This window comes from Esox lucius, chromosome 3 (genome assembly GCF_011004845.1).
Source record: "Esox lucius isolate fEsoLuc1 chromosome 3, fEsoLuc1.pri, whole genome shotgun sequence".
Taxonomy (NCBI): domain Eukaryota; kingdom Metazoa; phylum Chordata; class Actinopteri; order Esociformes; family Esocidae; genus Esox; species Esox lucius.
This window is the reverse complement of record NC_047571.1, coordinates 13,409,413-13,423,401: the sequence shown is the minus strand read 5'-3', so window position 1 is coordinate 13,423,401 and position 13,989 is coordinate 13,409,413. Positions and strand designations below refer to the sequence as shown.

The 13,989-nt window shown below is 42.3% G+C and overlaps 1 protein-coding gene across 1 annotated transcript in view; it reads right to left on the bottom strand.

Moving 5' to 3' along the window:
* Positions 1-13,989, bottom strand: part of hecw1b (HECT, C2 and WW domain containing E3 ubiquitin protein ligase 1b) — a 34,870-nt gene that overhangs the window by 19,579 nt on the left and 1,302 nt on the right. The window contains exons 2-5 of the mRNA XM_010894087.4: positions 10,044-10,371; positions 9,483-9,590; positions 8,185-8,279; positions 1,126-1,201 (exon numbers count right to left, since the gene is read on the bottom strand). Coding sequence (XP_010892389.2) covers positions 1,126-1,201; positions 8,185-8,279; positions 9,483-9,590; positions 10,044-10,371 — 607 coding nt within the window. The remainder of the gene's footprint in view (positions 1-1,125; positions 1,202-8,184; positions 8,280-9,482; positions 9,591-10,043; positions 10,372-13,989) is intronic.

Below are 13,989 nucleotides of genomic sequence, written 5' to 3'. Positions count from 1 at the left end.
CTGCACAGGGATGAGTTCCCTCTTAATCCAACTGATTCTGTAGAGAAGGCACCAAACAAGCTGAGTATAGACAGGTTACTGCTTGGCTCAGTTTTACAGCATGAGACTGCCCCAGTGAAAACGGGGACAGCCAACAAGTTTTTCAAATAGACGCTAGAGTGCCAAATGCCAGGCCTCTAATCCCTAGTGGATCTTGCCATGTGTTCTCTGATGAATCTGTTGGCCTCTGGAACAGATGCCAGCCATATTGTTTCGCCCTTGGAGGTCATTCTCTACTTGGCCGGCTACAGGAGGGAGAGGCGGAGACTGAGCTTGTACAGCCAGGAAATGATGCGCTGTATTGCATTCTTGTTGATTACTTCAGGGGAGAATTGTCAGAGAGAGTTGCATTTCTGCTGTGGAAACCCAGGGTTCCCTTTTGACAATGTCACAAGAGACCAAGAACATCGCTCTGGTAGCGATAATTTATGAACAACGACAAGGTGTGGTCTTAGAGCTCCATAAAGTTCAAGAAGAGAGGTCAAACGTCATCCCCCCCGAAACCTTAATGAAAAACTTGGCAAAGAAGACATGCAGTTTGCCCTCACTGATGTTGCCTTGCATCTTATTCCTCTTCAGTGCAGTCAAAATGTCTGCCGTCATTAGTTGTCCTTGTGGTTACACATGCACGAGGACGCCTCATATAACAGCCTCATATTTTGTTGTGCACCGTTGGCTGTTAATGTTCACAAAAAGAGCAAAAAAAGTGGTTCTTCTGGCAAAGGGTACGGGAGCCACCATCCAGACTGTTTACCTCAACCATGCCAAACGGAACTCGGCGCAGATGGCAGTCAACACAGAACATTCCTCCCTGTAATGCACACAATGCTCTCCAGATGGACGATGGTGCTGCATCGGAATCCTGGGACGAGTTGTTATGGAGACGCAGGCGCAAACTGTGCATTGCCCCTTGTCAGAGTGATGCAGGCACGTGTGCCGACCCGGGCCCATGGTGACAGTGGAAGGGGGGAGGGGCGTGTGCCGACCCGGGCCCATGGTGACAGTGGAAGGGGGGAGGGGCGTGTGCCGACCCGGGCCCATGGTGACAGTGGAAGGGGGGAGGGGCGTGTGCCGGGCCATGCTCACCTGACAGGGAGAAACTGATGAGTCTTCTACTTCCTGTGCTTTGGGGGAGTTCTTCACTAGATATCGGCTTAAAGACCTATAGACAGAGAGATGGGGGGGAGGGGGGGGGGGCAGAAGAGAGAGGGAGGAAACGAGAAAGAGCAGTTTCAGCACAACAGAATCTCTCCTCAATGCTCCTCCCACACAGGTGTATGACTATGACAAAGGAATGAAGGGACTGGTAGGAAACATTCTGCTCTTCTCTGTCCACATAGACACTTGGGAGGCTGGACCTGGCATGTCAGGGGCACAGAGAGTTTAGGGTGTTCCTTCAAAAGGGCTCGTGTGTCAAGTCGGTTTCCCATGTTCCAACATCATCATTTCCCCACATTATTTAAAACAAACTTCATTAGGGGATTAGAAAATGGGGAACTAAAACTTTTACAATAAGACAACAGAATATAATTAAAACATTCATATTAACTGAATAGGATGGTTTGTGTAGTTAAAGGTAAATTGTATCTTACATAGAGTGGCTTAACAAAAAAGAAAGAAAGAATGAGAAGGTTCCAGAATGTGGTTAAGGCGGAGCTATGTTATTGATAGTGGTGCTATCAGTGGCATCTCCGGATCATTTTGGACATTGGGGTATCTATGGCACATTCATTCTCTTACATTGCAGTCTTCAGTGGAGGGTTATGGATGGCATTGTTTATGATTTCAGTCCAGTAGTTGCCTGTCGTTCATGAGTCCCAATAAAAAGCGCTAGTAGTGACTGCTGATGTTGGTAATTCATAGGTGTTTATTATTTCTTGGTTTATAATATTCTTTAACTGGTTATTTCTGTATGGGAGATGTTGTTAAAATAATAAAACAATAATAATACAGCGTGAGCTTTTATTTGTCTTATTTCACACATGAACAAGGTCTTTTATACTCATGAGAATAGAAAAGGTGTTTTTGCATCTTCCACTTTCCCTAAGGCACCCTGTAGAGCGGAGCTGCAGCCAAGGGAACAGCAATTTATTTCAGAGACCCTTGAGCAATAACAGCGCCTCTTTTCACAAATGTTTTTCTCTCGTCAGATACAACAAACTTTCAGTCAATATGAAGAGGATGTGTTTTCTGAGTGTTTTTGTTTCAGATATGAATTGTGTGAGTTTCTTGATGACAACGTGAGGAGATATTGAACTCGACCAGTAGCAGTAGATGTCATCTGTAGTAGATGTCATCTGTAGTAGATGTCATCTGTAGTAGATGTCATCTGTAGTAGATGTCATCTGTAGTAGACGTCATCTGTAGTAGACGTCATCTGTAGTAGACGTCATCTGTAGTAGACGTCATCTGTAGTAGATGTCATCTGTAGTAGACGCCATCTGTAGTAGATGTCATCTGTAGTAGATGTCATCTGTAGTAGATGTCATCTGTAGTAGATGTCATCTGCGAACCGTGATTCGTGACTAATGCAGGGTGAAGGGTAAATTGTCAGTACATCTGAAATATGTCATAGGAAGAGGTAATCCCACACGGAAGTATTATATATTGACACATATTTCGAAAACCGACATTTTTAATATGTGCCTATATATTTTTATAACATATATTAATATATGTATTATATTTATTACTAATGAGTGGCAATATATTTCATACATATATTTACATATTCTATTTTGGCCGTTTTCAAATATGTTTTAATATGGCTTAAATACATGTAAATATATTTAAATAAATGACAAAATTATAGTTGGTAATATGCATTTAGCATTTACTTTTAAATTATATATTTCCATATTTGGAGAGGAATGGCATTCAAGATACTGAGTCAAAATGTATGCACATCGTTTTCATAATGAGTCTTTAAATGAAGTACAAAGCGGTTCATTATATTGAAACTGAAAAAGGTGCTATATGCTGCTTGACAGTGACTAAAGTCAAAACTTTGTTGTATTTACTAAACATTTATCATTATATTGTGACAATGTTTCGAGGTGCGAGGTTAGCGAGAGCGTAAAAGATGAGGCAAAAACGAAAGTAACAAAACTTCACCGAACGAAGAACAATGTTTCTCGGATTAGGTGCGGGTGAAAATGAGGAACCTAAACAGACATCATAATGACTAACTCAAAACAGGTGTGTGTGGGTGTGTGTGTGTGTGTGTGTGTGTGTGTGTGTGTGTGTGAGTACACCGGCGAGGTGGAGTGCCGGATAGGGAGAGGCCACGCAGCGCCGAGCGGAGCAGCCGTCACAACTGTGAATATAGGTCTTTATTACATTAAGATTAAAGACTCTAACCAGTTGTTTCTTTACTTGCATTTAAAATATATTTAATAGAAAATATGGTAAATACATACTGTAGAATTTACAAATAGGTTCTTGCTTGTAAAATATAATAATTGTCTTTTCACAGTAATTAATGTAATGCAATATGGCCTAGACTGGTGGTTATGTTGGTTTGCTCCACATTTTGCCAACGATAATTAGTTCAACTCACTATAACAAGGAGCTTATCTTGAAAATAATGTCTTGAAGGTTAATTCCATGATGTGTTGATGAGAAATACTTAAAGTACTGCATATTCATATATTTCATTATTTTAACACAAAATATTATACGTTAAAATATATGACATGCATTGTATTATGATATTGTGAGAAGCACAAGTTATATATTTCATGAACATATTCGGGGCACATGAGTTTTCAGTGTGGGACAGACTTACTCATGTTTCTAGGCTGAATGGTGGTGAGACAGCTCAGGACACCTTGACTTTGATTTCATTGTTGTGAAGGAAGCTAGATATTAAGCGTTTATTGGAGAGTGGGAATTTGGGGTTACTGATATACTGAACATAGCCTCTAGTAAAGTACATAGTGCCACATTTTATAAAAAAAGTCAGCTTCCCCTTATACAGTCCTCAACATGGCAGCTCAGGATTGATGTAAGTACTTTTTAGCCACATGGCTGAAGAATCTACTAGGTGGGTAGCAGGTCTTTACTTGGTATATGAATATATGAATCATAATGACAATGGCTGTTCTCCATGGCTGCGAGGTTATTTCAGTTTACAGACAGGAGAGGAGGTGGGTGTATTCATTGGATACAGGTTTCAGTAATACAATGTTCCCTGGGTAATTCCCTGGGGGCTTCTCTTTTTCATAGAGTGATGCTGTGTGGCCGGTGCTGTTGCTCATGACACTACATGTACTACACCCTGGTTGGTTTCTGGGAGTTTCTTGTAGCTTTACTTTGGTTTCGCAGGTTCCTGTAGTGGTTTGAGGGAAAAGGAGGCAAGGACAGGAAGGGGGGTCTCTTCCGATGTAACGGCTGATTAAGAAGCTAAGGAGCTTGCCAGCCAGGCCCTGCAAGCAGCTGCAGATGTCTCAGTGATCTTTATGAGCAGATAGTACTGTTATAGTCCAACTAGGAGTGTTTGTTCATTAAATCCACATGATGATATGGCAGTGCTGTGAGGTGATAAGGCGGTGTTAAGAATTTCTGAGTGTCATCAAGGTGTAATCCTGCATAGGGGGCTTTATAACAGGAAGTTGGATAAAATCACCTTCCCCCTTTACTGCCCAGGAAGGAGCGGATGGTCAAGAGAGATGGAAATAAGGCTCTGATGTGAATAAACATGCATGCACGCACACAAACACACACACACATTAATACACAATGCAGCTACATTTGTTGTAGCGCTGATGTCATCCTGACATTGTATGTGTGTGTCTCCAGAAAGAACTGGCGACTGCTCATCATAACAGTGTGGTAGTGTGTGTTGGCTGTGGGGCAGGGTCTGTCTGATGCCAGATGATGACTGCAGTGGGGCCTGCAGAAGACTTAGTGCCCACGGGGGACCTGTAGAACAGTATAGTTTACAACAGACAAACTACCAGCCCCACACCAAGGTATTCTCTGATTCCCCTCCAGTCCTCTGTTCACCTCTGGCTGAGACTAGCCTGTCTGTCTCTCAGACTATACAATATGTCTGTCTGTCTCTCAGACTATACAATACGCCTGTCTGTCTCTCAGACTATAAAAGATGTCTGTGTGATCTCTCCCTCAGTGTGTGCTCTCTGTTTCCACCTTTATATTCCCATCTTCCTCACTCAATCTCTTTCTCTATACACTACCATTCAAAGGTTTGGGGTCACTTAGAAATGTCATTGTTTTCCATGAATACATGCGTGAAATGAGTTTGAATAGGAAATATAGCAAAATTAATCAGAAATATAGTAATTGACAAGGTTTTAAACTTTGCTTTCGTCAATCCTCTATTTGCAGCAATTACAGCCTTGCAGACCTTTATAGTTGATAATTTGTTGAGGTAATCTAAAAAGATTTCATCCCATACTTCCTGAAGTACCTCCCACAAGTTGGATTGGCTTGATGTGTTCTTCTTATGTACCATATGGTTAAGCTGCTCCCACATCAGCTCAATAGGTTTGAGATCTAGTGACTGTGCTGGCCACTCCATTATAGACAAAATACCAGGTGAATACCTTTCACCCTGTAAAAATCTCCCACTTTACCAGCACCAAAGCACCCGCAGACCAGCACATTGCCTCCACCATGCTTGACAGATGGTGATAAGCACTCCTCCAGCATCTTTTCATTTGGTCTGCATCTCACAAGTGTTCTATTTTGCGATCCGAACAAATAAAATGTGTCCGTCAATAACACTTTTTTCCAGTCTTCTTCTGTTCAGTGTCTGCGTTCTTTTGCCCATCTTAATGTTTTCTTGTTATTGGCCAGTCTGAGATATGGCTTATTCTATGCAACTCCAGCTAGAAGGCAAGCATCCCGGAGTCGCCTCTTCACTGTTGACGTTGAGACTGGTGTTACTATTTAATGCAGGTACTATTTAATGAACCTGCCAGTTGAGGACCTGCCAATTTCTCATATGGAATGGCCCTAATTTCTCAGAACAAGAATAAACTAAGTTTCAGAAGAAAGTTCATTGTTTCAGGCCATTATCAAGCCTATAATCACACCATAATGTATGATATTTTAATTGAAAAAGATGTGCTTTTCTTTGGAAAACCATGACATTTCGAAGTGACCCCAAACATTCCATTGGTATTGTATATGTACACTGCTCAAAGAAATGAAGGGAACACTTAAATCACAGGCTGTTTCCACTTGCATGAATTTCATCCAGCAACTCATAATGTGACTCAGCAGTGTGTATGGCCCCCATGTGCCTGTATAAACTCCTGACAACGTCTGGGCATTCTTCTAATGAGACGGCGTATGGTGTCCTCGGGGATCTCCTCCCAGACCTGGATCAGGGCATCAGTGAGCTCCTGGACAGTCTGTGGCGCTACTTGGTGGCGTCAAATGCACTGATACATAACATCCAAGAGATTCTCAATTGTTTTCAGGTCTGGGGAACCTGATGGCCAGTCAATGTTTTCGTCTTCCAGTTACTGTCTACACACTCTGGCCACATGAGGCTGGGCATTGTCCTGCACCAGGAGGAACCCAGGGCCCACTGCACCAGTGTAAGGTCTAATGATGGGTCTGAGGATTTCATCCCGGTACATAACAGCAGTCAGGGTACCATTGGCTAGCACGTGGAGGTCTGTGTGACCCTCCAACGATATGCCTCCCCAGACCATCACTGACCCACTGCCAAACTGGTCATGCTGGATGATGTTGCAGGCAGCATAACGTTCACCAAAGCGTCTACAGTCTCTTTCATGTCTGTCACATGCTCAGTGTGAACCTGCCCTCATCTGTAATGAGAACAGTGTGCCAATGGCAGACCAGTGGTGGACCTGCAAATTCTGGTGTTCTCTGGCGAATGCCAATTGAGCTGCACAGTGCTGGGCCCACTAGCGTTCCCCCTCATGGAGTCAGTTCCTGACAGGTTCCTGAAACATGCAGACCAGTAGCCTGCTAAAGGTCATTATGTTGGGCTCTGTCAGTGCTCCTCCTTCTTCTTCACACAAAGGAGCAGATGCTGGTCCTGCTACTGGGTTGTTGCCCTTCTACAGCCCTGTTCAGCTCTCCTCGTGTATTGGCCCATCTCCTGGTATCTCCTCCATGCTCTTGAGACTGTACTGGGAGACACAGCAAATCTTCTTGCAACGGCACGCATGGATGTGCCATCCTGGAGGAGCTGGACAACCTGTGCAACCTGAATGGGCTGCCTCGTGTTACCAGTAGTGACAAGGACACTAGCAAAATGCACAACTAGAGAACAATCAGTCAGGAAGGATAAGGAGAGAACAAGTGTGTGTGGCCACCACCTACAAAACCATTCCCTTTTTGGGGGTTGTCTTGCTGTTGCCTCTCTAGTGCACCTATTGTCACTTACATTTTCACCAAAACAGGTGACATTGATTCCCAATCTCTTATGCTTCCTAACTGGACAGACTGATATCCCTGAAGTTTAATTCACTTGGTTTTATACAGTGATGATAATGTGTTCCCTTTATTTTTTTGAGCAATGTATTTACATCTCTCTCTCCCTGTCCTTCCAGCAAATCTTAAACCAGTAGAGTTTTTAACCTGGGGGAAGCTACTCTCTCTAGGGATAATCTGCATGTGTCTGCCAGACCTTAATCCTTCCAATCTATCAGATGGTGGAGTCACTATACTGAGCCTGATACATTACTAATGTAATGCTTTACTTTTCCTCGTCATCCAGCCAATAAGCCTGTAATAAATTAATCTTGGCACCATTGTAGAGCTCTTTCAATTTCTGGAGTTCTACTCTAGTCAATGAAACAACTTAGGTTACTAATGAAATATATGGATGGCTAAACCTAATATATAAGACCTTTAAGTCACGGCTGATAACCCCGAGTAATCCAGGCAACCATAATGGATCAGAGATGAATTGGATTGCTGACCCCCTTTTTTTTTTTTTTTTTTTTTAACCACTCTAAGCTCTAACATTAACAAGCTACAACCCACAATGCTGAAGTATTTAACTTACAGACAGAAGGACATACTGTACAGCCATAGTTCACACAACATCTCCTACCGTGAACAGTTCTAACAGACACATACAGTACACAGTCCTGGAGCACTCCAGTACTAGGTTTGGACAAAGCAGTCTCACACACTCACCGGAACAGAGGGGTTCTTCACAGTCAAACTGGGGGTGGTGGCCCGCAGCGCCCCGCTCACACCGTGGTAGTATTTAAAACAGATTTTGGTTTCCGCTGAGAGGACAGAAAAAAGGTTAATACCAACCAGAGAAAGGTTGCAGCACGACCTACTGTTTCATTTTCTCAGTTTAACGGCAGCGTGTCATGTTTCACAGTGGGACAGCTCGTAGACACGGGCTAGAGCCACACTGGCCTGACTTAGGAACGCTGTTCTGAGCAGCATGCCAGTACACTGGTGAACACAACGTGACGGATGTCCTCAGCTACAGGGTTAAAAGGAGCTGAGAGGCTGATACAGACAGATCGTAGTGAGACTATCCCTTTAATTACACAGAGAGATATCAATCTCAGAGGATGCTCTCCAGGCAGCTACTCTACTGTGGCAGAGGCACACAGGCACCAGTATTGGTACTGTCCTTCTAATCTTTTGGTACCTATAGAGAAATACACATGCTGCTAGTAGGTATTGGGGTGAAGGTGTTGAGAAGAAGAATGATTTTTTTACTTTCCTCATAGAGGCAAATTATAGTCTAAAAAGGATATTACTGTGGATAAATAAGAAATCAGCAGTGCTAGCTTAAAAACAAAATCCACTACTCATGACAGTCTAACATTAGCAGGAACGGGAGAGGAGGAGGTGGTTACTCTTCATGTAATCATCCTATTGTTACAGGAATTTCCCATAGCAGGATTTGTAGTGAATTTGAGTAGGCTTTCTTAAGTTTGCAATTTCCACTTAAAATATTCAGACTTGATTTGCCCTAACAACAACCCCCTTTAAAAATGTCAAATACTACACAGTAAATTATTAGATTTCTGAGCATATCTTGCCTGACAGATTTGCTTGAATCGAATGAGTGAATGAGGAATGAGTGATTTGTCAATTGAATTGGGAAATCCTGAACATGTCACAAAAGATATGCATTGACAGAAAATGGTCACAACAGTTATGTGAAATAAACCGTAGAATTATAGTTAAGTATGTTTATTTACATGTATACTAAATAATATTCACTGACTAAGAGCAGTGAATGGAGGGCTACATGGTACCTGTGTTATAAAACAGCTCTCTCTCTATATGTGGGGGATGTAGCATGCTGTATTGTATGGATGGGTGTAGAACAATGTGACAGGTGAAAACTGTAGTTCTGACCTTTACCCCTAACTGCCTCCCAGATCATTTCCACTGAAATAACAGTAGAAAATAATACAAATGAAACTGTAGGTTTGGAATATATTTCCAAGAAATGCACTTACGCTCTACAAAATAGGAGTTAGCCTCAATTTTCCACACTATTTGGCCCTTGTGGGAACCATTCACACCACGGCTTTTGTAGTCTAGGAAGTTCTCAGATGAAACCTCTTCTGAAGGAGAGGAAAGGGAGAGAGAGAAAACGTGAGAGACATGGTCACATTACCAAAACAAGCATTGGATACATGGCATTAACTGTATCTGACCACCACAGCAACACCTTTATCTACCTCAAATAAAGAACAGTAGGCTGGAACTGACCTGACTGACCTGAGGTAACCTGAGTTGACAAACCCTGAGTCATCACATTGCTCTCTATGTACATCCAGTACCTTTCAGAATGTACATAGAGACTTCATCCAACCCACTTCCTGTCCTTGGTCTCTCAGAACAACACACTCACCACTTCTTTACAACCAACTTTAATGAAGATACTGTCCAGTATGTGTAACAACTAGAGATGACTGTCTCAATTTGCCTCTACTACTTATCCATTTCATCCACTCTATAGAAATTGACTGTACAAATGTCTGAAAAACAATCTGAAACCTTGTGGCACTGCTCACCGATGAGGTACATCCCGATCCAGTCTCCGGCATCCACTTCCTCCTTGATGTCCCAGCAAATGAGGACATCCTGGCTTTGCCCGATGGCATATAACGAAGTGCTGGCAGTGAGCGTGGAGCGGCTGTGCGACGTCACCAGGTCCGTGTCGCTGGTGGATCGGTGCACGGCCGCCAAATCCTCGGGCACGCCGTTCTGGAAGTTGACATTCCGGAATTGCTCGGGGTTGTAGCTGTGGCGGATTGGGTTCTTGCAGCGCCGCCGGTTCTGGGATGAACGAGATGGGGAAGCCATGGCTGCTAGTCCGAGAAACCTGTTCTGGTACAAGTTCTGGAGGATAGGAGAAAAATAAGAAAGGTCAAATCTGTGTGGAAACAATAAAGACCAAGAGAGTGTAGTGAGTCCCCACATTTAGCATTCCTCTCATTGTTTTTGACAAAAAACCTTTATTGCCATCTTTAAAAACCAATGAAGATGCGTTCGACTTTGAGACTAATAGCTACACTGGGCAGATTACCAGCAGGATATACAGGTGTATACAGAGATACTGAATTTGGGATTTTCATTGGTTGTCAGTTATAATCATCACAATTAAAATAAATAAACATTTGAAATATATCAGTCTGTGTGTAATGAATGAATATAATATACAAGTTTCACTTTTTGAATGGAATTTCTGAAATAAATCAACTTTTTGATGATATTCTAATTTTATGACCAGCACCTGTATAATCCCAGGAGCTCTGGGAGGTTTCTACACCACATAGCAAAAGCTGATTGGGAAGAGAGACAACAGGGTTTGTGAGCAGGTAGTAACACAGTGTCAACAACCAGGGACACTCCAGGGACACTCCTGTCCTGCTCAGGATGTGAAACTGACTCTTCAGAGGTGATCAAGGGTGATGCCTCTCTTTCGTGCATACTTTTCTCTGACACACACACACACACACACGGCCAGTGTCTGCTCAGTCACTGCTTGCTCAGTGAAAGTTGAGGATATATCTGTCAGCTAGTCTGTTGGACCGGGCAGCTGGCAAACACAATAGATAAGACCCCCACTCCTCTGCAGGAACAATCAATGACCTCTGAATGGCCTGTCCCATTACAGACACTCTCTAGCTCGCCAGTGTGGAAGGACATCCAGCTGACAAACGTCCTTTTCAACAACCCTGTTCTTCAGCAAACAAAGATCACTAGTCTGGCCTGCTCAGCAGACGTCTGGACGGACGGAGTGACCGCACAACCTAGGATGTAAGACGGAGAAAGAGGAGAAGGAGAAAATGGCCCTTGGCATTCTTGCCTGTGTGTGCAGGTTTAGTAGAATGATTAAGATGATACGTACTGAAACGGTGATCAAGCTAAAACAAATGAAGCAGTAGGACTGGCTTGTACTACAGTTAGTGTGTTCATATACAGTCAGAAAATACTAGAGCGCAGTGGTTTACTCTCTCCCCCACCCCTTTCTCTCAGAGTGGGGCTATATAGCTAATTTTAAGAGTCATATGAGATCACGTTTCTCGTTAGTTCCCATTACAATCTGCACCGGGCAGGAACTACAGACATCAGTGGATATACTGAGTAGAGTAGGTCAGGCCTCCATTGTTCCTCTTTAACAGTAGCTCCCAACCATTGATTAATAAATGCAACAAGATGCAGACATGGGAAATTGAGGAAGACAAAAGTGTTAAGTTTTAAATAAAATCACTATACCAGCACAATGAATCATAATCCCTTTTGTCACATACACTAAACAAAATTATAAACGCAACACTTTGGTTTTTGCCCCCATTTATCATGGGATGAACTCAAAGATCTAAGACTTTCCCTATGTACACAAAAGGCCTATTTCTCTCAAATATCGTTTAAAATCTGTCTAAATCTGTGTTAGTGAGCACTTCTCCATCCACCAGGTGTGGCATATCAAGATGCTGATTAGACAGCATGATTATTGCCCAGGTGTGCCTCATTTGTTTTACTAAACCTGCAAACACAGGCAAGAATGCCAAGGGCCTAAGGCACACCTGTGCAATACTCGTGCTGTCTAATATGTCTTGATATGCCACACCTGTGAGGTGGATGGATTATCTCTGCAAAGGTAAAGTGCTCACTAAAACAGATTTAGACAGATTTGTAAAACAATATTTGAGAGAAATAGGCCTTTTGTGTACATAGAGAAAGTCTTAGATCTTTGAGTTCAGCTCATGATAAATGGGGGCAAAAAGTGTTGCGTTTATAATTTTGTTCAGTGTAATAACAATATCACTACACCAATACAATAATCGATTATCCTTTATGTCACATAATAATGATATCACTATACCAGTACAATAAAGGATACTCCTTTATAATTGAGAGACAGTAAAGGTAGAAATTATTATGAAACGATTTGTGTAGAGGTGTGGTTGCAAAAAGAAAATCATAGTTTTTTCTTGAAAGGAGGACTGTCAGCATGACACATGACTACTCCACACAACAACACATGGATGCTACCAATCTCCAGATCTCAGTTCACCAGAAGAAAGAAAGAAAAAAATCTGTCCACAAGAGATCACCTACCTCCATATGAGGCTCTTGATTGTAATCTAACTGATCTACATGAGACTAATCAGAACAATAGGATCTGGTGCACTCACCATCACATTATAACAAGTTATCGTACCGTGAATCTGTGGTGTGAGGCTAAACTGAACGACATAGCTGATTAAAGTGTGCTGGGTCACTCCAAGGAACGGCAGATAGCGTTCTTTGCTACCCTGAATTTGTAGCTACATTGTGGATCTCCTTCCAGTCAAGGAGCAGTGTCCAGCCCTCATCCTGCAGCCCTGCAATGGTACTCTCAGGCCAGTTGGTGAGACGACCAACTCAATGCATTTTTAACCTGTCTAATGATTGGTGCTGAAGAGTTTGCCTTTTCCTCATTTAGATTCAAAAGGTTGAACCAAGCAGGCAGCAGCAGGAAGATGAGTCTCTATCTGACCGACCTGACTGGTCCCCAGACAGCATGCCCAAGATTCCCAAAAATGATCAGACCTCAGTATAGTTTTCCACTTCACCTCAGTCCATCTTAAATGAGCTCAGGCCCAGAGAAGGCAGCGGCGTTTCTGGATTTTGTTTATATATGGTTTCTTCTTTGCATGGGTGAGTTTTAACTTGCATTTGTGGATGCAGCAATGTACCGTGTTCATAGACAATGGTTTTCAGAAGTGTTCCTGAGCCCTTGCAGTAATTTCCACTACAGAATCGTGTCTGTTTTTAATGCAGTGCCGTCTGAGGGCCCGAATATCACAGCCATCAAATATTGGTTTTCGGCCCTTGTCCCTTGCAAACAGAGATTTCTCCGGATTCTCTGAAACTTTTAATGATACTATGTTCCATAGATGAGATCTCCAAACTCCTTGCAATTTTACGTTAAGAAACGTTATTCTTAAATTGTTGCATTATTTGCCCATGCAGTCTTTCACAGAGTGGTGAACCCCTCCCCATACTCACTTCTGACAGACCCATCCTCACTGGAATGATCTTTTAATAACCAATCATGTTACTGAATTGTTGCTAATCAACCTAATAGTTGTGTGATATTTCACCAGGTTAAGCTTTAGAATTAAACAATTAAGTCCTTAAACATTTGTTGTGGATGGCACATGTAAAATTCTATGCCTTTATGGTTTCTGATGGAGCTGATCAATCCATAGAATTTTATGGAATAATTAATGAAAAATATGAGGATGGTTTTTTACATGTTGGGATAGCAGACACTGTTGAATCAAATATATTTAACATTTTGTTGTTGAAAAATAAATGTATCTAGCTGCATGGTGTAGAGGTGGGATAAAACAAAGTATTCCTTTGTTATGTATCCTTGTTGGTTTAGTAGGTCAGTAACTCTAGTCATTATTGTGATCTTATCAAAATCATCCCAGGCAGCTTTACTATATATCCCTTATATTC